This window comes from Herpailurus yagouaroundi, unplaced genomic scaffold, assembly GCF_014898765.1.
Source record: "Herpailurus yagouaroundi ecotype Mexico unplaced genomic scaffold, PumYag 197, whole genome shotgun sequence".
Classification (NCBI taxonomy): Eukaryota; Metazoa; Chordata; class Mammalia; order Carnivora; family Felidae; genus Herpailurus; species Herpailurus yagouaroundi.
Genome location: NW_024412428.1, coordinates 28,448,012 through 28,471,902, shown reverse-complemented (window position 1 = coordinate 28,471,902; position 23,891 = coordinate 28,448,012). Strand labels below are relative to the sequence as shown.

The 23,891-nt window shown below is 43.1% G+C and overlaps 1 protein-coding gene across 2 annotated transcripts in view; it reads right to left on the bottom strand.

Moving 5' to 3' along the window:
* Positions 1-23,891, bottom strand: part of VWA8 (von Willebrand factor A domain containing 8) — a 369,166-nt gene that overhangs the window by 34,485 nt on the left and 310,790 nt on the right. For both annotated transcript variants that reach the window (XM_040448547.1, XM_040448546.1), the window contains exons 38-40: positions 12,149-12,257; positions 8,930-9,086; positions 1,818-1,926 (exon numbers count right to left, since the gene is read on the bottom strand). In XM_040448547.1, coding sequence (XP_040304481.1) covers positions 1,818-1,926; positions 8,930-9,086; positions 12,149-12,257 — 375 coding nt within the window. The remainder of the gene's footprint in view (positions 1-1,817; positions 1,927-8,929; positions 9,087-12,148; positions 12,258-23,891) is intronic.

Genomic DNA, 23,891 nt, shown 5'->3' with positions numbered 1-23,891 from the left:
TCAAGACATGAACTAATACCAGATGAGGATTCTCATCCTTTCAATTAAAAACATACTTGTGGGGTGCTTGGGTGGCTCAGTCGGTTAAGTGTTTGACTTCAGCTCAGGTCATGATCTCACAGTTTGTGGGTTCCAGCCCCACGTCAGGCTCTGTGTTGACAGCTCAGAGCCTGGAGCCTGTTTCAGATTCTGTGTCTCCCTCCATCTCTGCCCCTCCCCTACTTGCACTCTGTCTGTCTCTCTCAAAAATAAACATTAAAAATTTTTTTTAAAAAAATAAATAAAATAAAAATGTATTCTTGTATTTCTCTCCAGTACTATGAGTAATCTAATGGCCTATTTGTACACAGGGTAAAACCCAGTGTTGTCTGCATGTTCTCATGGAAGCCAGGGCCAGATCATGATCTGGTCTTTGTGATTTTGATAGCCTTCTCCTTTGCCACTGTCCCCCACCATGTACATGTGCTTCAGAGTCAAACTGAACAACCTGCACTTGTACATCACGTGTCCTATGTCTGGAATGCCCTGATTCCTCAACCATCTGGAAAATCCTTAGCCTCTTTCAAGTGTGAACTCAAGCATTACATTCTCCACGAAGCCCTTCTTCGTTCATTCCATAGAATCATGCACATATTTCCCTACGAATGTAAGAAATCATTTGCCTATTTGTCTTCTTTGAAATCCTTCTTTGAGGGCAGGGGCTGCATTTTATTTTTCTTTTTTAAAAAATTTTTTGTTTGCATTTATTTATTTTTGAGAAACAGAGTGAGACAAAGCATGAGCGGAGGAGGGGCAGAAAGAGAGGGAGACCCAGAATCTGAAGCAGGCTCCAGGCTCTGAGCAAGTGGTCAGCACAGAGCCTGATGCAGGGCTCGAACCCACAAACTGTGAGATCATGACCTGAGCTGAAGTTGGACGCTCAACCGACTGAGTCACCCAGGAGCCCCTGCACTTTATTTTTCTATCCCTAATGTCTGGTGTGCATCAAGAACTTAGGAAATGAACGACTGACTAAACCACTCATTCTTCAGTTTTAATATAAACACTATCTCTTGTTGCCCTCATCTTGTGTGAACCACTCATTTCGGCTCTTATTCACCTTTTGCCTTGCCATGGAGATCAGAGCCCACCTAGAAGTTGCCTTCGATGCCCAGAGTGATGAGCACTGGTAAAGTGAGTGCCTTTACTGGAAAAAATCCAACCATTCAATGTTACTTTGTTCACACAATTTGCATATGGATTTATTTTTTTAAAGCAAATTCTCCAAATAACAAGTCTTTGCTTAGGAAATATTGAAGCATCTTAATTAGTATTTTAAGGGGCAAGAGCAAATATTAACTTATTCTGAGGAAACCACAGTCTAAAACTGAAAAAACAGGCAGGCAATGCAGGGGCAGGGGGAGCATCGGAGGAGATGCCAGGAGACATAGAGAGTGCACAGTCTGGATGATCAGAAATGCTCCTCTATAGTCAACAACAGTGAAATGATTTGTAGGAAAAGAATTCTATCTGTGGATTTCTAGTAGAGGTGGGATGCTCATAGATCTTATATATAGGGGAATCAGGGAGTCTGGGGTCTTCTAGGATTGCTGGTCAAATTATTGCTTCTTGGACAGGATAGGAGAGGTCAAATATTTTCCTTGGAGAACTGACCTAAGAAGGCCAGGGAGTGATCTGCAGTTTTACACAAACATTTTGGCATTGATTACTTTTTTTCTGACTGGTTGATTAGGGTTTAGGTAACTTTTCTCCAGTAGTTTTGGGATGGGCCCAGCTTTGGGCCCAGATTATTTTCTTAGCCCATTATTGGAGATTACCTGTAAATTATCCAGGATGATTCGGAGGGAGCGCACCTGCCGTCGAACAGCACCTGAGAACCTTTCATAGGTTGTGGCATCATATTCACTCATTTGGATCTCCTTTAGCCTGTAATCAGAGGGCGTGAAAAAGACAGTAGCTGAAATCATGTGTATGTGGTCCCTTACGTCCATTCATCTTCTGCTAGAACTATAGCAAGGTCCTTGGTATCTGACGTTGCCTTGAAGGAGAAAACTCCAGAAGCAACGTTTCCAGTTAGGAGAGTCTAAGGAAGAAAAGGTCTAGTGGTAGGCTGGTAAGAAGTTAACAAGTAGGTTTCCAGAACAAACCAAACCAAACCAACAAAAAACTCTGATTTATAGTATTTGCTGATTTCTGTGGTGTAGATACTCCCACCATGATCAACTCCAAAATACTAACAGTAAGATCACCAAGCACTGACTTGGAAAGGAATGTGCGGAACTGGCTCTCATAAGCCAGTGAGTCAGCTCTATAGCAAACCACTGCCATATCCCCAAAGATGTGTCACGATGTTGACAGCTGGTCAGTTCATGTGGCAGGTTCCTAGAAGAGCTCCGTGGGTTGCTTTTAGAGACCAAGGACATATATTTGGTTGACCAAGATAACAGTTCAGGCCCAAAGAATGTAACTTAATGTGTTGCTATGTAGAATACAAGAGTTTTCGGCAATTGCTGTGTACTTTTAATAGGATAATTATGTTTTCATATCATTGTGGCTTTGAGGTTCTAACCTGCCAGCGCGGTGCTCCTTTTTATTGTTCTTCATCATCAGCTTCCACTGTAGCCCCAGCAGCACGTTCACAAATCCCTGAACACACTGTACACCCAGAGCTTGGGCTTCTCCCCCACTGGGAACTTCCTTTCTCTGCCTCTTTGTCTCTATTCCCACTTACTCTTCAAGACTCAACTCAATAAGGACTGCCTCTAGGAAGCCTGCACTGATCCCAGGTCTGTCTTCTGTAGTCTCAGAGCATTTTGAGCTTCCCTCTATCAGAGCATTTACTACTCATGCTATATGTGTCTGCCACCTGTCTCCCCAACTAGGCTCCCTTAGGAGAAGGGGTGAGTCTTTCTCATTTTTATATGTGCGATGCCTAGCATGGTACCTAGCACATAATAGGTGCTCAAAATGAAATCAAATGAATGACTGAAATAAAAATAAGACTCAGGATTATTTAAAATGCAGCATCTTAAACTAATCATAAGGAGAAAGTTCCTTCACGGAATGAGGCTCTCTTGGACTTTACAGTGTTGCATTCATAATATGCTAATTTGATCACGTTTCTAGAAATTTCTATAAATGAAAGGGTGCTGATACTAGGACAGGCACTAATGAATGCATGTCTACAAAGCCTAGCAATGGCACAGTCTTCTAAACTGCTCTGCATGTGTGCATGGGTGTGTATACGTGTGTGCAGTGCTGGCAGGTGTGGATCCTGTGTGCACAGCTGAAACTCTTATCTAAAATCTAGATTTGTCATCTCAGGCTGGAACAGAAACCCCAGATGCCAGATGAGAATGAACGGTGTCTCTTCCTCCATGTCAGGCCAAGCACCGGGAATAATCCAGCCATCATGGGGCAGAGTGTTGGAGGCTTACTAGAATCACATAACATTAGGGCTACCCTTCGAAGCGCAGATCTGCAGTTCCTGCCCGACCACCTGGAGGGGTCAGCTAACATTAACTCAGGTTTCAAGATCCCGCTTGAAGGCCCACATCCAATGAGGTCTTGCTTGATCCCTCTGGTAAAACGGATCATTCCTATTCATAAATCTTCTACAGCTATCTACTATGAAACCTCTGCACATTACTGCTTTTACTACATAGATCTATTTCCCTCTATCATAGTGTCTCTCAAACTTTATTTTCCACAGGAGGAAATATGCTTTACGTTGAGATCCAGTGCACACAAGTATGTATGCACGTGTGTGTGTGTGTGTGTGTGTGTGTGTGTGTATAACTAAACCAAAAATACAATGAAAAATACATTTATTACATGTGATTTACTACATGGATATTTTCTCTTCTATTCCTCTGAGAGAAGAAATAGTCTTATTTTTTCTTTGAATCTAGCACAATGTATTTGTACCTAGCACAATGCCTGGCACATGGTAGCACTCAATAAATGCCATCAGACAGCAATTTGAAAGCACTGACTATCAAAAGGTAAATAATAACTGAATGGTGTTCCCCAAGGTGACATGCCAAGGGGCCTTCTAAATTTAATTTACTCTCTGTTCTGAAGAACAGCTAGGAATACGTGTATCGGACTTGACCTCCCAACAATACCTCTTATGTTTGCTTTTTGGCAATCTCTTAAACCTCTCTATAAATTTTCATTAGATTAAGTTACGTCTCAAGTCTCAAGGCTGACAGAAGCTGGGCACCATGACTACTGTGGGACATGCAACTTCCCCTCTTTCATACATAGGAAGCTAATACGCTCTGTCCCATAGAAGGGAGATTAATACTTTTCAAAGAAGGGAGGTTAGGACAAAAAAATGTAGATAGCTTGCCCTTAGCAGGGAGAAACACACACACACACACACATACACACACGCACACACACAGAAAGGAGTCAGGCAGTTGGTAAGTCACCTTGGGCGGACTGGTCTTTGTAGTGAGATCAGAATCCGCTCCAGTGATAGGGCTACTTCTGGCATGGTCACATTGCACCCCAAAACACATCACATGCTGTTTTAATTATGAAGAAGTCTGGAAATCATATTCCAGGTTGTTTCAGCTTTCAGAAAGGTCGCCTACAAGGTGCTCAAAGCTGATAAATTCTGAAAGATGAAGACCGAAGCAGGGAAGGGGAAAGAAAATAGGAAATCTTAGCCTCTGGACCAGATAAGCTTCCTGGTGTTAATACTCTCAAGCCCACAAAACTATCTGGAAATATGTCTTTTTGCTGCTTTAACCGATCAAAACTGCAGGGCACAGCTGCTTCACATCCTAGTAATCTATGTGGACTAACTGCATTTTGTTGGCACGGTATATTTTTAAAGGGTATATTTATTGTTACGTAACAGTCTGGGAATTTTAGTTCTCATTTTACTTTTCTTATAGGTCAGCCTTAAAAACTATAATTTTGGATCAGTTATGAGGAAAACAAACATAAGTTGAGATGTATGGTGTGAGGCTGATGAGTTTTACAAATGGTAGTAGGTACATTCCACAGCCGGCACCCACCTTAAATACTCTTTTAGGCACGTGAAATACCTCACCATCCATTTCATTCAGGTTTTATTGCTTTAATGTTTCTGTCCTGCCTTCTGCATGTCTTATGCTTGTCTTCCTGAATGAATCTTTTTTTTTAAAAGGAAAAAAGTTCTTAAATTCCAGTTAATTTACAGCATAATATTAGTTTCAGTGTACAATGTCAATCAATTCTTGATGCATAGGAACAGGTATTGAACTGGAATCCAGATACAAATGAATGCTAACTAGAGGCTATGTTGATGATGTCAAGAGCCTATCAGGAGTATTAGGCTCTTCAAGGTAATATGGGGGACCTCTAGGCTGATGGATGGGTCTGGCTTTCAGTCTGGTTTTAGCCAGTTTCTTCTTTTTTTTTAAGTTTTAATTTTAATTTCAATTAGTTAACATACAGTGTTATATTAGCTATAGCTGTACAATATAGTGATTCCACACTTCCACACATCACCCTGTGCTCATCACAAGTGCACTCCTTAATCCCCATCACCTATTTAACCCATTGCCCCACTCCATTTGGTTTTAGCCAGTTTCTGAATTAAGTATCAGCCCGTCTTTGAATAAAGCATTATTTGTGCATATTATTTATTCCACAAGTGTACGAGTGTTTGCCATGCACTAGGTTTGGGGTATAGGTACTGGGGATATGTTACAGAACACAATACTCTGCCATCAAGGAACTTTAAGCCAGTGGAGGAGAAATCAACTTTTCATATAAATAATAATATAAAGGGAAAGAGGAATAAGAACTATGGAGAAAAGGTCCAGGGTATATAAAAGCATAAATGGAGGGACCTGACCTCATTCCACATATGCCTAGCATTGCAAAATAGCTTTAAAACAGACTATTTGATGATAGTAAAGAATTATTACTTTTTCTTTCTTTTCTTTTCTTTCTTTTTTTTTTTTTTTTTTTGAGAGAGTGCATGCATGTGAGCAGAGGAGGGGCAGAGGGAGAGAGAGAGAGAGCGAGCGAGAGAGAGCGAGAGAGAGAGACTCTTAAGCAGGCTCTATGCCTCGCAAGGAGCCCAATGTGGGGCTTGATCTAATGACCCTGGAATTATGACCTTAGCCGAAATCAAGAGTCAATTGCTCAACCGACTGAGCCACACAGGCGCCCCAAGAATTATTACTTTTTAAAGACACGATAATTGTATTGTGTGTTTTTATTTTTATTTTTTAAAAATCCTTATCTTTCAGAGATACACTCTGAAATGTTTACAATGAAAGGATAGGACATCTTGGATTAGCTTCAAAACAAACCAAGGGACTAGGAGTGGAGCCAGATTTTTCTTCTTGAAGTTGGGAGAACAGGTACTTAGGGTTCTTAAAGTTTTCTCTCCACTTTTGTCTATGTTTGAGAAGTTTCATACTAAAAAGCAAAAGAAAATCTTTAGCAGGACCAACCTGGATCCTCACCAAATAGGAGTATTTACTCCATGAAAGCAGAAAGCACCCTCTTTGCTGTGTTTGCTACGCCCTGTCTTTCTCAGGATCTCCATGTGTTTTTATTTCTTCCTCTCCTTTCTCATACTCTTGTCCACCTCTCGTCTTTCAACCACCTTATGGATTTCTCTTTTACATGGACTAGATTCTTATTCTTCTCTGCAGTAAGGAGTAGACGTGTATGGTTTTCTCACCCTCTTCCCCATTTCATCTCTTTTCTCTCTTGCAGCTACTACATTTAGTTGCCTTATTGTCACAGATGCTTCCTTCCCCTCCCTGTCAGCAGTGGTTAACAGAACCAGGTTCTTTCTCCCTATTACAGAGATCAGAGAAGGGGTTGTATACTTGTGCCCAAGCACTACTGAAAGGTCTTTCTGCCTCCTCCCATGAACTATGTGTGTGTCAGAGTAATCTATTTGTCCGCTTAGGCAAAACTTGAGACGGGATAATTACTTATGAGGCTCTGAGGATAGCAACAATAGGAACTTATTAGTCGATGCATACCTAATACGGTTTTGGTTCCTAATGTGGTTTTGGTTCTTTTCCTAATGGATGTTTTATTGTTTGTATGAAATGTAGAGCAGTATTTGAATCCCAGCAAGATTTTTCATATAGCATTCCTACCACTTTTTTTTTAAGAAGTTTAAACTGCTCTCATTTCCTTTTTTTTTTTTTCTTAAAGTTCATTCATTTTGAGAGAGACAGGGAGAATATAAGTCAGGGAGGGGCAGAGAGGAAGAATCCCAAGCAGGCTCCTCTCTGCTACCAGCACAGAGCCTGATTTGGGGCTCAATCCCATGAACCGTAGGATCGTGACCAGAACTGAGATCAAGAGTGGAAGACTTAATGGACCGAGCCACCCATGCGCCCCTAAACTGCTCTCACATCTAACATAGTTATCTGTCCCCCATAACTTTTTTGAGAGGAAGAGAGAAGAAAGTCCCCCATCCCAGAAGAGCAAAGTCAGGCCCGGTGAGGATAAATAACCTGCTCCAGGCCTCCAGAGATGGCAGCAGAACAGCTGCGAGGAACACTTTGTCTTGTTTGACCTCCTGGGTATATGAGGGTCCTACTGCTGGCAGGGTTTCCTGAGGGCGCGGCCGGAGGGGCCTGCGTTTCTGTCCCTATTGTTCTGTCCTGTTTACTTGCAGGATGTGTAAGCACAGCATGTAACGTAGTACCAGATGTTCTACGTGGGAGGAATTTCATTACTCACATACACTTGAGGGTGCTTTCTTCCGACTGTACCCGGCCCTTTCACTGAGCACAACAATCAGCCTCCCGAACCACTACCAATTCTCTCAAACATGAAGGAGATATTGCGGGTCCTTTGGTATTTTTTGCTTTTAGACATGTGGATGCCTAGTGAAAGCATCATGTGGATTCTTATTTTTTAGATGGCTCCAATCAAAGTGGCCCAGAATGGTTCCGGATCATGTAAAAGCCACAGGCTCGTTGGCCTGGATTTCAAGACCTCTGCCCTTTGAGAGGGACTCCACATTCAACCTCATTCCCCTCCACCCCAGCTGGTACCCCGTTATCCTGGATAGATAAGCTGGCTCTCTCTGCCATAGACACTATGTTCATCCTACTCTGGTGTTATCCCTTCCTGGAAGAGCCAAATCCTGGCTGAGCTCAGGCCCCACCTCACCGACCTCAACCCTTCTCTGTACTGGCAGGGGGCACAGCTCTGTACCATGTGACTGTAGCCTTAACTTCCGGAGTGTATGTGGGCATGAGTGTGCAAGTTTGAGTGTGTGTGTGTGTGTGTGTTTACTAGTCCTATCCCCACATCTACAAGATTCCCAAGGGCAGGAAGGCACTATCGACTATCACGTAGAGTTTTCTAAATTCCCTATGGGGCCTAGGAACAGATGTGGATAGAGTGATTTGAACTTTAATTTTTCTTCAGAGCAGTATCTTTTTTTTAATTTTTTTAAATATTTTTTAAACGTTTATTTATTATTGAGAAACAGAAACAGAGCATAAGCATGGGAGGGACAGAGAGAGGAAGAAACACTGAATCTGAAGCAGGCTCCAGGCTCTGAGCTGTCAGCAGAGAGCCTGACACGGGGCTCAAATGCATGAACTGAAAGATCATGACCTGAGCTGAAGTTGGACGCTTAACCGACTGAGCCACCCAGGCGCCCCTCTTCAGAGCAGTATCTTTGGTTTGACTTTGCAATGTGCTCAATTCCTTTTCCTATACAATCATACGTAATGAATACATTTAACATATTCACATCAAGCAAGAAGAACAAGGGAGTATGTTCACTTGGCCTCTGACGGGAGGCGGGCGGTGCGGGTGTCCGTTTGTGGTCCCTGCTGCTGCATGAGGTGGAAAATCACGGGATGCGGGATCTACTCGGGGACCGCCGCCACACCACACCCCAGCAGCCGCCCTGCTCTCACTGCGGCGGCCCACTCACCGCTGCTGAAAGGCCTTCTGGCCCATCTCTCTGGCGGCTCTCTTCACCTCCTCGGGAACCGCGTCTTTCTCGGCCTCAGACACCTGGTACACCGCATGGCCTGCGTCCAGCCGATAAGGACCTCCTTTGCCGCCCAGGCCTGCGGTGTCTCTTCCCCCTGGAAGGAAACCATGAAAGTCCAGGTGACGAGACTGATGCAGACCACAAGACAAAAGTCAGATCGTACCTTTAAAGCAGTCCTGTGAAGCATATGAATGGCACCCACTTAGTGATTAAATGTTCAAATGAGTTGTCTCCTGGAAACAAAGGGTTTCCCCCTGTTTAGGGTGCCTTTTGTATTCTCTGTCCAGCCAAAGTTTACCCATATTTCAAGACATCTTGTCCGATGACTACCTCACAGGGATCATTCCTGGCCACTATTTGTTACCCTTTAATATTTATTTTTTCTTTTCTCACCAACTGTTATGATGGGTGGGATTATATCTTACATAATTTTAAATCTTTGCACCTACAAGAGTGGCTTGAGCACCATAGATAACTTGGTATGTATTTGTCAACTAAATGAGCACCACTCCTTGTCCCTCGCATGTTACCTTACTTTTCCTTAAAAGAAGAGAAAGACAGCCAGGATATAGATCCAGTCAGCTTTAGACACTGTCAGCGGCAGGACAGCTTTCCAATATAAACCCAAGTCTGCATGCTTGTAAGTGTGTGTTATGTAATATTACAGAAACTGTTTGTGTTGTAAATATAAATTAAATGCCTAGAGGACCAGGTAGATAATACTATAAAAAGTGGTGACGACTTTGGCTAGCTAGAGCAAACTTGCCTTGTCTAAATACATTCAAATTCAAGTTATTTAAAATATCGTGTTGGTCCTCAAAATACATGTATTGGCTAGATTCGGCCTCTGGGCTACCTCTGTTTTATAATGATGAAAATACTAGTAATCAGTTTCTTTTGTTCACTCACACATAACTTGGGCACTCAGAAGAGAATTCAATATTGGGAGGGGCAGTGCAGTATCGCATCGTGTCGTATCGTACACCTGTATTATATAATACAACACTGTACAGTTAAGCAGACAGGCTGAATTTGAATCCTGGCTCCAATGCACTAGTCGTGTGTCCTTGAAGGAAGTCCCTTAACTTCTCTGTGTCTCAGTCTCTTCATCTGTAAAATGGAGATACTAATACTACTTAGCTTCTTGGGACTTTCATGAAGCTAAAATGCTTAGAACAGTATCTGGTGGAAAATATCCAAGTGGTTGCTCTTACTATTATTAATTAGACAACCTCTCATCACATAGAATGAGGTCATTTCTAAGTTTCACAAGGTGGAAATTTTGAAAGCTTTTAGGCTTTTGTTAAATTATGTTACATTGACCTTTTCCCCCTTGGAGCCTTAACTGGTATAATAAATGAAAAGTAAGAACTCAGCATGTACTGCTTCCCTCACCAAAGTCCAGGTAGGTCATTTCCTTTTGGAAACACCATGACAACAGCCTATTAATTATAGTATGTTTATCCTTTGATTTGAGCATATCTGACTTCATTTTTATTTGGAAACTGATGGTGGAAAATTTCTTCTTAGATGGTGTGATTGCTGGTTCTCACTCAGGGACAGCCTGTGGGCAGAGGGGACCAGTAACTGGACAATGACGATGAGCTACAGAGGTAGAAAAGCTATTTCTGTGACCTGACTCCCTTCCTACAGGTTCTCCTTAGGCATGGGTGGATCATGATTAGAGCTTAACACCTCCTAGGTGCTGAGATGACAACCATTCAGAGGCTGGTGTGAGCAGTCAGCATGAGTCACAGGGGCCCTCAGGGAAGTCCCATGGGGGTGGAGAGGGCAACAGGGGGGAACTCTTCATGACCTCTACTTCTGAGAGCCTTTAACTTGTATGACTTAAATGAAAACACTGGTCAGAGGTTCTAGACTTCAAGGCATCATCTTGAAGCTAGTCTCAGGCAACTTAAATCAGCTCCTAAGGTATGGGGAGAACAAGAAAGGGAGGGGCTCAGGTGATAAAAGAGGGATCAGGTGATTTAGGTCAGAACTCTGTTCAATGTAGAGAATTCTGAGGGAGAATGACAGACAAAGAAGTTGAAGCAAAAAAGATTCGGCAGATAGAAAAATAAAGGCTGGGGGACGCAAAAGCAGGGTCTTCAGTCTGGACAGAGGTGAGCTAGTAGATTGAAGGTGATTAACAAGCGAGACCCTCGGCTCCAGAGTAGTCCACTGCTGGGAAATGTATGTCAGGCCAGCTCATTTCACAACGCATTCCACATGGATTAAATCGTGCTGCCTTGACACTGATTTCGAGATCAAAGGACATTTCTAAAAATACCCTTTCTTTAAAGCTGATGCTTGATGAATAAACAGAACAGGCAAGAAGTCTATGGGCCTATTTGATAGCACATTGTCTCAGCACAGAAACCCATTTCCTCCCGAGGCTGTCAAGGCCAAGAGGCACACACCATCCTTCGGGAAGGAGAAGCATGGAGCTCGTGCCAACACGAGACAGAGATAAGATCAGACGGTGCACACACAGTCTGGCCCTATTCCTGCGGCCCAGCAGATGTGTGTGTCCGGCTGCTGCAGAGGAAAGAGGAAGGCAGCAGTCATGGGAACAATGCTCTCATCAGGCAGCCAAGAGGAAGGAACGGACCATGGCCATCAGTTCAAACTGCGGCCGACTCTCTTATCTCAAAATCCTGCATCCTCAACACACTCACTTCTGAGATGTGGAAGGCGAGGACCACTTCTTTTCCAAGTCAGCTGGGCAAGAAAGAATTTGCTATAGATTGCTGGCATGATCCCAAGGGCATGGAATTTAGAAGGGGTTAACATTTTTAATGAATACATTCTTCAGACCAGGGCTTGTGCGCAGCACTTTACAATTGTGATTTCATTCAATCCTCACCACAACCTGGTAAGGCAGGTAGTATTTTCCAATTTACTGATGAAGCCACCCTGGGAGGGTTAGAATGGTCTTCGGTCACAAGGTGGCAGCATCTGTGGGGCTCCAAAGGCTAGAGCTTTGTCATGTGTTGATGTCACACTGGGACTCAGGGCAAAAGCACAGTCTCGCTGACTAACGGGGGAGGCAGAGAAAGGAAGAGGTCCCTGCGCCTTCTCAGGGGTGGTGTGCATTCTACCTGGGCTTGTGAAGTTTTGGGAAGCTCGACCCAGGAGGATGCGGGTGCTACCAACCTGTTCCGCCAGCCCAAGTATTCCCGCCCACGTGGGGCATGTTGTCTGGGTCCTCCTTCCCGTGTTTGGGGGAACTCACGTCTTCACCACTATCTCTGTTGACTGTTATCTACAAACGAAGAATTGAGACATTATCACTATCTCATGAGCAACCCCAGAGACTGCAGGACAGAAAGAAGAATAACCTCAGGCAACAGGACACAATAGATGCTGTTTAGAGTTTGGCAAACAACTTCATCAGATTTCACATCCATTTAGTTGGCAAGGAGACATTTGATTTAAAAAAAAAATTCTTTGAAAAAGCAAAAAAAGAAAAGAAACTGGGCTGAGTTATAGCTTCAGAATTCTCTTGGGGCAGCACGTGCCTCGAGCAACCACACCAGGAACAAACGCCTTCGAGAAGCAGGGAAAGTGTATCTCACCAGAGACTGACACTCTCTGGACGGTTTAAAAGGATCACTGCCCAGCTGTTCCAGCTGAGTCTCAGCAGATACACGTTTACCTATTTAATTTTCAAAGACATTCAATCCTTTTGAGAAATACTTTGTATAACACATGTGGAAAACAAAAATAGCAAATGTATCTGTGTGTGCTGCAGTGGTATACTAAAGTTATACACACAGAAACTAAAAACTGCTTACTTATTTTCTGGACCCTCTCTAATTTATTATGGTACTTTGTAGCTTTCCTAATTCACCTTTATTTTAATACAGGATTTACTATTCCTGCAATGGCAAACAGAATAAGCTGCACTTTAGCCCTCTTCTGTGATAGCCTGTGACTCACTGGTCCCTAATTTCACTCAGCACAGATTCAGCAAAAGGGCTGATAATCACCCAAGAATTCCAGTCGTACTAAGTTCATTCAGTGGATACCGTTCCACAATAAAAAGAACTCAAAGCAGTCACACTTCATGAATCCTATGAGTCTGCTGTTAAATGTAATGGTATTCAGGGCAGACCAAATCAAATATGCATTTATTTGTTCAAAAAGTCTTCTGGAAGATGTTCTGGCAGGACATCGCACGAAGTAGAAAGCCATGGAGGATTGGTCACTGCTCTCTAATTGCTGAGGGTAGAGCAGGGTGGGGCTTGCACCTGGACCAGAAGCATGATGCCAGATCAGTTTTTAGAGCTGACCCATTCCTTGTTAGTGCCTGGACTTCCATTCTAGATGTTGGATTAATGGAGGTAGGGGGGTAATATAGAGTCTTTGCAAGTAAAATGGCTATTAAGAATGAATTCAACATAACTTCCCTTGTCTATGTCCAGACTAGTTAATTTCAAATGTTACACCATTGTAAAGAGATTTCTGCCAATAGCTTTGGCAGCATTAACAGGGTTTTGGCCACAATTTTAGCATACTTTAAGAAAATTCAGCAGCCGGGACAAGACAATTGATACGAATTCCACACATACAATCATGCTCTAAAAATGGGGGAAAGTAAATATTTTCTCCTTTTTAAAATTAAACTATGCAGAAAAGCTAGAAACATTAAGAGAAAAAATAAACATTTAAAAAACTTTCCCAGAACTTGTCATCACTTTCTAACTTGTCCAGAGGTAATATAAGAGATAAACAGTAGATTAAAATACATATGAACTAGAAGAATTCTAGGCCAGCGCTAATCAATAAAATTTTCTATGTTGATAGAAATGTTTACAGCTGTAGTATCTAATATGATAGCTATTAGCCCAATGCGCTACTGAGTACCTGAGGACATGAAGTTTACATTTTATTTAGTTAACTAAAATTTAAATTTAAATAGCCACATGTGGCTAGTGGCTTTTTCACTGGACAGTACAGCACAAGGACAAGCTTGCCTCAGCCCAGCAGATACTGTTTGGAGCACTTTGGAGCATTCTGCAGACGTTCTCCATGAGAAATGAGAAAAACAAGGAACATTTAAAAACTGGGATAGTGTTTTATTCTGTTTTGAATTTAAGAAATCTATATAAAAGCTATAACTAGCTGAGCCTGGGTGGCTCAGTTGGTTAAGTGTCCGACTTCAGCTCAGGTCACGATCTCACAGTCTGTGAGTTCGAGCCCCACATCAGGCTCTGTGCTGACAGCTCAGAGCCTGGAATCTGCTTCAGATTCTGTGTCTCCTTCTCTCTCTGCCCCTCCCCCCGCTTGCACTCTGTCTCTCTCTGAAAATAAAGACATTAAAAAATATTTTTAAACCTATAACTATAGTCTAACAGGTTTTTTAAAAAACAAATACAATGGAACTTACATATTATTATTACTATAATAATAATATAAGCTTTTTAAAAGATGCTTTGATTACAACAATATTATCACTGCTCAAAACAAATTATGGACTGCTTCTGCAAGGATCTACAGAGTCCATGACAGATTCTTCTTTAATATCTTTAATGGTGGAAAATATGTATTAAAACTAGGTTGGATTTTAATTTTTTTTTAACGTTTTATTTATTTTCGAGACAGAGAGAGACAGAGCATGAATGGGGGAGGGTCAGAGAGAGGGAGACACAGAATCTGAAACAGGCTCCAGGCTCTGAGCTGTCAGCACAGAGCCCGACGCGGGGCTTGAACTCATGGAGCACGAGATCATGACCTGAGCCGAAGTCGGCCGCTCAACCAACTGAGCCACCCAGGCGCCCTGGTTTGATTTTTAACAAACAGTAAAAGGATACTTGGAGTTGATTTCTGGTATAAACTATTTTCTAACTTGCTATGTACCCTTTGGCAAGCCAATTGACTTCTCTGGCCCTCAACTTTCTCATCAGAACTAAGGGAGTTGAACTCAATGATTTCTGCCATTTTGCCTAGTGTTGAGATGCTCTGATTTCAGTGATTCCAAACCTTGTAAATAAGGTGATCAATCTGTGGCTTTAGTCAAAACAAGGTAAACTTACACAATGATGAGACTAGTTTGCTTATAAGAGTTGTGAGTCTTCTTTAGGCCAATTCTAAAAGATGAAGTTCCAAAAATGGTCTCAGCAATGACAGCATTATTGGAAAAATTGTTCTGAATATCATTCTTCACTTTAGGGGTGTGTGTGTGTGTGTGTGTGTGTGTGTGTGTGTGTGTGTGCGTGAAGTGGGCATGTGTATTCAGGTATGTTGTTTAAAAATAAAAAAAATTCAGGGGCGCCTGGGTGGTTCAGTCAGTTAAGCGTCCGACTTCAGCTCAGGTCACGATCTCACAGTTTGTGAGTTCGAGCCCTGCATCTGGCTCTGTGCTGACAGCTCAGAGCCTGGAGCCTGCTCCGAATTCTGTGTCTCCTTCTCTCCCTGCCCCTCCACCACTTGTGCTCTGTTTATCAAAAATAAATGAATGTAAAAAAAAAAATTCAATAAAAAAACTTCAGAAGAGAAAAAGAAAGCAAATTCCTATGTGTCTAGTAACTTTAAAAAAATTAGTTATCTTCTTTAGATAGTTCCTACAATCCAGATATTCTAGTGTAAAAGAACAGTCTTTAATTTTTTTATTGTTTTCTTTTATTTGAGAGAGAGAGTGCAAGTGGGGAAGGAAGCAGAGGGAGAGAGAGAGAATCTTAAGCAGGTTCCATGCTCAGCATGGAGCCTGATGTGGGGTTCGATCCCACAACCTGGGATCATGACCTGAGCCAAAAGCAAGAGTCTGATGCTCAACCGAGCCTTGAGAACAGTCTTTTAAGAACAAATACTAAAAATGATGGCACAAGATAAAAGGAAAAGCCTTGCAAATTGTCCCTCTGTGACCTCCGAAATCATGCTCTTGGAGTTGCAAAGACACTCAAAATGGGCCATCATGGAGGCAGAAAATTGGCTATGAAATTCCCGGGGAGAAAGGAACTGGTATGTTCTTTGCCGCCTGTGTCTTCCCGGGCCATCTGCTGGGAAAGGGAGATGGCCTTGCGTACATTGCTAACAAGACAGCCATATACCAATCCCAAGTGGGAGTCTAGAGATGTTTCAAAATCGACAAATTCTTAACAATAATTATCAGCCCAAATGTGATTTATTCCAGAGAAATACATACCACAAAATTCCAGGACACTTACTTAAAAAAAAAAAAAAAGGCATTTTGGGAAGTTTATCTAATTTTGTGTCACTTTATGAATGCTATTAGACTCACAGGAATATATTTCTCTAGCACATCTGCCAAGGGGTTTTCAAAGGCATTTTAGGGCATCTCTTACATGAATTGACAATGATTCATAAAAAGTACAAGGCAGGAAGTCTAGGTCAGTCCAACCTAGGACAGAAACTGAAACAGATACTTGGGAAGGCCTATCATTTGAGGAAGCTTGTCTCCTGGGGACAGACATGTGCCATGGAGCCACTGGTCATTCTGAAAGTTGATAAACTACTGAATACTTTGAAGTTTGTGTTGAGGATTTGGAAGGCATTTCCTATGAGGGATGCTTTCACCTAGAAAGAGCTCAAGTAAATCATTCCAATTACTGAAGTAGACATTACTATATTCATTAAATGGATCAAAATTTCCCCCAAACCACAAATATCATGGCCCCTTACAGCTTTTGATGCAAACTGATGCATGTGCCAAGACCTCTGATGTGTTTCTCACAGCTGACACAATCTACTTCCGTTTAGGGAAGTGTGCTGTAATCCTACGAGTCCTCTTACATATGAATTAGATTGGAAAAAAACCATGAATCTTGTAACATACAACTCATAAAAATGTTCCAGAGTAAAGCAACCCAAAGTCAGAGCAGGGAAGGGACATGACTCACTAAAACCTTGTAATTCTGGGCAAGGCTCATATATTTTAGGCTCCTCCTCAAGTTCAGGATTTTTAAAAATCATCAGTAAAATGATATAAATAGTCAGATTATAATGCTGGAAGAAGAGTTAGCCCTTGGAGGTATGACTGGCCACCGTAGCTGATTCTCATTTTCCAGCGGGAGACTAGGTGGGGCACAGCAGATATTTCTAGCTGCCTGCCCAACATCCATCCACTCCCTCTTTCTTCTTTTTAAACGGGAGTCAGATGAATCATTGTTGACTGGGATTAAACATAGCATTCCCTTTTGCCAGTGCCTGGTTTAGGGAAAGGCATGAGACCTGAGATGGAAGAGAAAGTCTATCAGGAGGTTTCTGGGAAAGATCTTCCTCCCAGGTAAAAGGAGAGCTCTCTCGCTGCCCCGGATGCACTGCCCTTCTCTGCCCTGGAACACGCACGCACTTGCTGCCTTGGGAAACAGAGTCAGGATGTGATGCCCAGAGCTGCAGCCTACATCTGATAAACCACGTGGAAATAAGTCGAAAGTGGCAGACGGAAGGATGGAGGAGCTAATGTCCCCAAATGGCACTGTTGAGCTGCTGAACCAGCCCGTAACTCTGGTCTTCCACATAAGCAAATCATAAATGTCCTTATGGTTTAAGCTACTGTCAGTTGGGTTTTCTGCTAATTGGAGTCAATTGCACACACATTAATAAATTCATATGTTGAAGGATGAATGACGGGCAGCAGGGCGGAAGCTATTGTCCTGACCTTTTGGAGGATGTCCTATTTCTAACAAGAAGACATTATTTGCATTCTTGCAAAGGATCAAAATTGTCAAAATTGTCATAATAATATCAGAACAGAAATCCTACTTAATATAGTTGCCTACAATTTTCTTGATTGATTCACAGGCAACTGAATGAACGGCTTTATTCATTCTCTTACGCAAACATTTCTGGGTATGTTTATGGTACATCTGCTATTTACTGGGACACAGAGATACATGAAACAGGATCTTTGCTTCTAGAAGGATACTTATAAAGGGGAACAAAGTCACAGCACAGGGTGATACAGGCCATAATAAGGCACTGAGCATACTAGTCTAAAACAATTTACTGTCTGAGGTTATTCTTACAGATTAGAAACTGCCTTGACAGACACAATGATAGACACATTACTATGTCTTGAGGAATGATGATGGTCTTTCATATGAAGATAACTGGCTTAAAAAAAAGGTGACCTCACCTAATTTTCATAAATAACATGTAGCTTCTATAATGAAATGCATGACAAAGATCCCTTTGTCCATAGGTACCTTCTATGGGTTTCAATTTCAATCTCTGGCAAGCCATCAACTTTGAAGAAGTTATCTTCAGTTCTTCCCTGGCTGGTGGCAACATTTGCTTTCAAATACTCAGTGACCCCTTGCCTTCTTTAATCCCTGTTCATTCTCACAAAGCAGGGAAGGACCTGATTTTTGCTCATTGATGTTAAGAAATTACACTATAGCTGATATGCATCCATACTGAATAACCCCAAAGGGTATTCACATTGTAAGTGCCTTTGTCCCTAATTGAGAAATTAGGTCTTTCTTTTGTTTGAAAGTCTAGGAAGAAGCAAACAGGCAGAGGTGGCAGGTGAACATGTGGGGCAGGGGTGGGGTTATACTAAGTCTGTTCCCTGGCCCTGAAGACAAATGCCTTTTAGGGTGATTGTAATACTACATGTAGTATTACATGTAGTAATAGTCTGTGAAGACTTCTGGCATAGAAAGGGTTCCCGTCCTTTCTCACGGGCTTTTTCAAGCCAATGAGCAGCTCCTTTCTCCTGACTGTGGGCTGGACCCCTTGGCCCACCTCCCCAGACTCAACCAAACTCTGTCTTACCCTCCTCCTTTCTGCTTGAACACTCCTAGAGACTTGGGTGTATTTTGTTTTCCGGCATGAGTGTTGTGCTTGTTAAGTATTTTTAAACATTTGAAATGATAATCTAAAACATCTCTCTTCCTCTATCTGATATGATGTTCTGGAACACATACCTATATATATCCTATGTTAGTTCTTTATCTGAGTTTACAGTTTCTGATAAAGAACTTTCTCACTGAAATGCCCCTCTTCATTAAGTCTATTATTATGCAATAAAAATACCCAGTCTGATTAAAATAAATGACACTGTAAAGATTTCACAGCTTCGGCTAAAAGGGGGGGCCACGTATCAGTTTACTATTTTATTTTACATTTTATTACCCGACAGTAGTAGTTGGCACAGTGGCTTATACGTACATCCTTAAACATAATAGATGCTTAATAAATATGTTAAATGCACATGTGTGAGGCTGCTCGCAACAGAAATGAGTTTAATCTTCTGTGTACAAACCTCTCCACAATAAGCTGTCAGCTGGGTGTCTGCTGGGACTCTTCCTGGCTCCTTCCTGCCAGCCTCTAATTGGCAAATAGCACAGCAGGGTTCAGCCATGGGCAACAGAGAGCCGTCTCCTCATAGAGGCAGGAAACACATGGCCCTGTGGGCTCGTGGTTGTTCTTAAATTTTTTTTTTCAACGTTTTTATTTATTTTTGGGACAGAGAGAGACAGAGCATGAACGGGGGAGGGGCAGAGAGAGAGGGAGACACAGAATCGGAAACAGGCTCCAGGCTCTGAGCCATCAGCCCAGAGCCCGACGCGGGGCTCGAACCCACGGGCTGTGAGATCGTGACCTGGCTGAAGTCGGACGCTTAACCGACTGCGCCACCCAGGCGCCCCTCGTGATTGTTCTTAACTCCTGATCCTGCACCTCTCTCCGCTTGACTCTGATCCCTGCAAGGCCTCAGCTCAGTTTCTGGCTGGACCTGTCACTGGGCCTGGGATGACTCCCTGTCGTGGGTAGTGGCCTCCTTGCTCTCTGACCCAGATAGAGCTCTTTGAATGGCCGTCCAAAATAAAATTACAAGGTTGCAGAATCCATCCAAAGCAACCTCTCACTTTACTTAGAGTATTTATTCATCTCTTTCTTCTCCTTAAATTCAAATAGAAACAAAAGACGAGGAAAACTTTAAAAAAAATGTTTATTTATTATTTTGGGGCACTTGGGTGGCTCAGTCAATTAAGCATCTGACTTTAGCTCAGGTCATGATCTTGGAGTTCCTGAGTTCAAGCCCCACGTCAAGCTCCATGCTTTCCTGCTCATGTTCTCTCTCTCTCTCTCAATAAATAAAGAAATTAAACTGTGTAGTTTATTTTGAGAGAGAGAGAGAGAGAGAGAGAGAGAGAGAGAGAGAATGAGGGAGGAAGGTAGGGGCAGAGAGAGAGAGAGGGAGAGAGAAAGAATCCCAAGCAGGCTCCAGCTGTCAGCACAGAGCCTGACACAGGGCTCGATCCCATGAACCACGAGATCATGATCAAGAGTTGGACGCTTAACCGACTGAGCCACCCCGGTGCCCTGAGATGAAGGAGGCTTTTGGAAAATGTGAGAATATGGAACGCACATGAGGGAATTGGGAGGATGTTTCATGGGAAAAGAGGCTGTAGTTACAAACAAATCTTTAAGGGAAACCAAATGTTGTTATCATTGTGCGTAGGTGAGTGTCAAAAACACATGTTGAGAAAACACAAATAATTGGCATGGCGGCAGTTTCCTGGCACGGAAACGCACCCCCTCCTGCTGCCACCTGCCAGCACATCCAGTGATCTGAGTGTCTTCACGGAATCAAGTGCTAATTCAATTCAGAGACAGCAGAGGCAGGGCAAACTGTCAGCTCTTTACATGTTCCACCCTTTCTATTTTTGCCTCTTTTGTTTTCAGGAGGCTTCGACAGGTTAACATTCAACACTAGAGTAAATTCAAGCCCGGTCGTCCGATGTCCATAGTCAAGGCAAAGGTTAGTGATGCAAGGTCACCTCAACTACAGCAAATCGTGCGCAGCTGCTTTGGTTTTGTTAAATATGAGAGGTGGTCCTGGCAAGAGACAGCTACTGCCGTGGACTTTTATCATTACTGCAGCAAAGTGATCTCTCGTGCCATTTCCTGGCCAGGTGATTTCAGTCTTAGACCGAACTTTTGTGTTCTAAGACACACCATCTATTTAGCAATTTTTAAAGCTATTGTGCTTTCCATGTCAACAGGATTCTCTGAGGTGCTGTGTAGCTAAGGAACCGGAAGGATGGATAGAAAAGCCATTCCTACCACTAGAGTGGTTAGAAGCAAAAGGGGCTTTTAATATGACCTACGTTCTAAAAATTCTTGGAAGCAATGATCACAGCCTCATGCAAATGCATTTGACATAGGAATTCTCTGAAAAGAGGAGCGCTAAGTGAATCAGTGCTGGCAGGTCCTTATAGCATAATTCCTGTGGAGTATCAAACACTGGCAACCCGTTTTCCATTTTCTTTCTTTCCGCTGAAGTCACATTCTGCTGATTATTTCTTCCAGTTATCCTGCAGACAGGCTCCACATCTCAGGCTCTCACAATGTTTCTATGGTATTGCCTACTGCCATTTACCCTGGGCTTCCTTGACCTTTTCCTCAGGCACATGCGGTTCCTGTGGAACCTGCGCTGTGACATCTGGCAACGCATCGTCCTTTGCTTCCAACAGGACCAACATTCTCACACACTTTGACAGCCACTCTGGGCCAGAAGCAGTCATCAGAACACAAAATCAACGGCACCAAGAGAGGCCAGAAAGAAATAAGCTGCACGCGCTGCACACACACACAAAACTCAGGATGCAGTGTTATGTTGCTCATTCGCTGGGCACTTATGGTTTGGGGCTCTTAAGGCTCACTGAGCGAGGGAACATTCCAGGCTGCTGCACTAGCTCAAATGGGCTGAGAGTGTAGAACACTATGTGGAACCTGGGCAAAATACACATGTTAAGTGATTGTGATGTGCATTTTTGTGATAGTACGTTTTTATTTTTTTATTTTATTAAAAAAAATTTTTTTTTTCAACGTTTATTTATTTTTGGGACAGAGAGAGACAGAGCATGAATGGGGGAGGGGCAGAGAGAGAGGGAGACACAGAATCGGAAACAGGCTCCAGGCTCTGAGCCATCAGCCCAGAGCCTGACGCGGGGCTCGAACTCACGGACCCCGAGATCGTGACCTGGCTGAAGCCGGACGCTTAACCGACTGCGCCACCCAGGCGCCCCTGTGATAGTACGTTTTTAAAAGAAAAGATTTCTTTAAGTGATAAATAGCATTGCAGTGAATCGGCACTTGGGGCATATTGGAATGTGTGGCCAGACAGGTAAACTGGCGTGGATTCTATGCTGTGGCCATGCAGAGGGCAGGACTAGGTAATAACCTGTGTGCATCGTCTTCTGCAGCTGGCACAGCCACTGTGGCCATTTCAAAGCTGCAGGGCGGCTCCAGTGGTGTATATGCCACAAGAGTATATAATTCTGATAATATATAATCCTGATGATTGCTCTCCTGGAACTTAAGGAGGCAGGTTGCAAAGCAGGAACTTTGGGGCAGGAGAAAAGAATACGATTGGCTTTTGCTTTATGAAACATTCTTTTAACTTGACTTGTGCTTGCGACATGAGCAATAGACTAAGAACGCTAAGCACCGACGGGTAAAGCTTATGAAATTTCAGGCATAGTTACAGGACACAAATTATGTTGTTTCATCGATACTGAGCTACATGGTAATTAGATACAAATGAATGATTCCTATAAGGACTATAATTAATTAGGGGCGGATATCATCAAACACGAGTTTGCCATTTTCTTTGTGTTAGTTTTCCAGTTTTTTCAACAGTGTGAATCTGTCAGTTTCCCATTTGTACCCCAAACTCATATGCCCCAAGAGACAAAAGCCCTGGATGCTCCCAACAAGTTCCCTGTGCTCCCGTCTCCCGTGGTTCCCCCTCTCTCCCTGCACCTTGCTCTGTGCCCCAGATCTAAAGATTCCTCCAGCGGGCCTGGAGGTCGATGGCAGAAGGCAGCACGGACTCCGGAGCCTGAAGCTGTGTATGGTCCAGGGGTGCTGCAACAGGGTCCCAGGCAATGATGGGAATCACAGGGAAGAGAGAGGAGGGAACACTGTAAAGACTCTCTAAGTTAACCCGGGGCCTTGAGGCTGAACTGGGGTGAGCAGGGTGGCAGCCAGTCCTTCCTCTGTGCCTTCCCGGTGCCGGTACTGTCTTCTATTCATGAAATTAATTGTTCATGACACTTAGGAATGTTTTCATGTCGGTCTCCTTCCTCTGACATCATTGTCTTCTGGGTCCTCATACAGTGTGGTGTTCTAGTTGTGCAGCCCTGCGAGGTAGCCTAACACAGCCCTGGTTTTAAGAAATGTATTTTAGGGGCGCCTGGGTGGCACAGTCGGTTAAGCGTCCAACTTCAGCTCAGGTCACGATCTCGCGGTCCGTGAGTTCGAGCCCCGCGTCAGGCTCTGGGCTGATGGCCCAGAGCCTGGAGCCTGCTTCCAATTCTGTGTCTCCCTCTCTCTCTGCCCCTCCCCTGTTCATGCTCTGTCTCTCTCTGTCTCAAAAATAAATAAAACGTTAAAAAAAATTAAAAAAAAAGAAATGTATTTTATATCCCATTTTTTACTTACTTTGAATGATTTTTTTTTCTAATGTTTATTTATCTTGAGAGAGAGAGAGAGAGAGAGAGCAAGCACAGGAGCAGGGGAGAGGCAGAGAGAGAGGGAGAGAGAGAATTCCAAGCAGGCTCCACAATGTCAGCACAGAGCTCAATGCAGGGCTCGAACCCAGGAACCGGGAGATGATGACCTGAGCTGAGATCAAGAATTGGATGCTTAACCAACTGAGCCACCCAGGCACCTCACTTTTGTCTTACTCTGACATGCTTTAATGTCACTTTTGGGGATGAGTAAGTTTAATGTAGAGAATGGGCTTGGGTATGTGTAACAGAGATTTTAAACGAAGCAAAGTGTCCAAGAGGAGGTACGAGGTGTCTGGGGGGTTGGGGGTCCCCGTTCCAAGGAGCATGGGCTGAAAGCTGAACTGGAATTTCAGCCCAGTGGGGCTCCAAACTCGCCGTGTGATACTCATCAAGTCATTTAACTTTTCTGG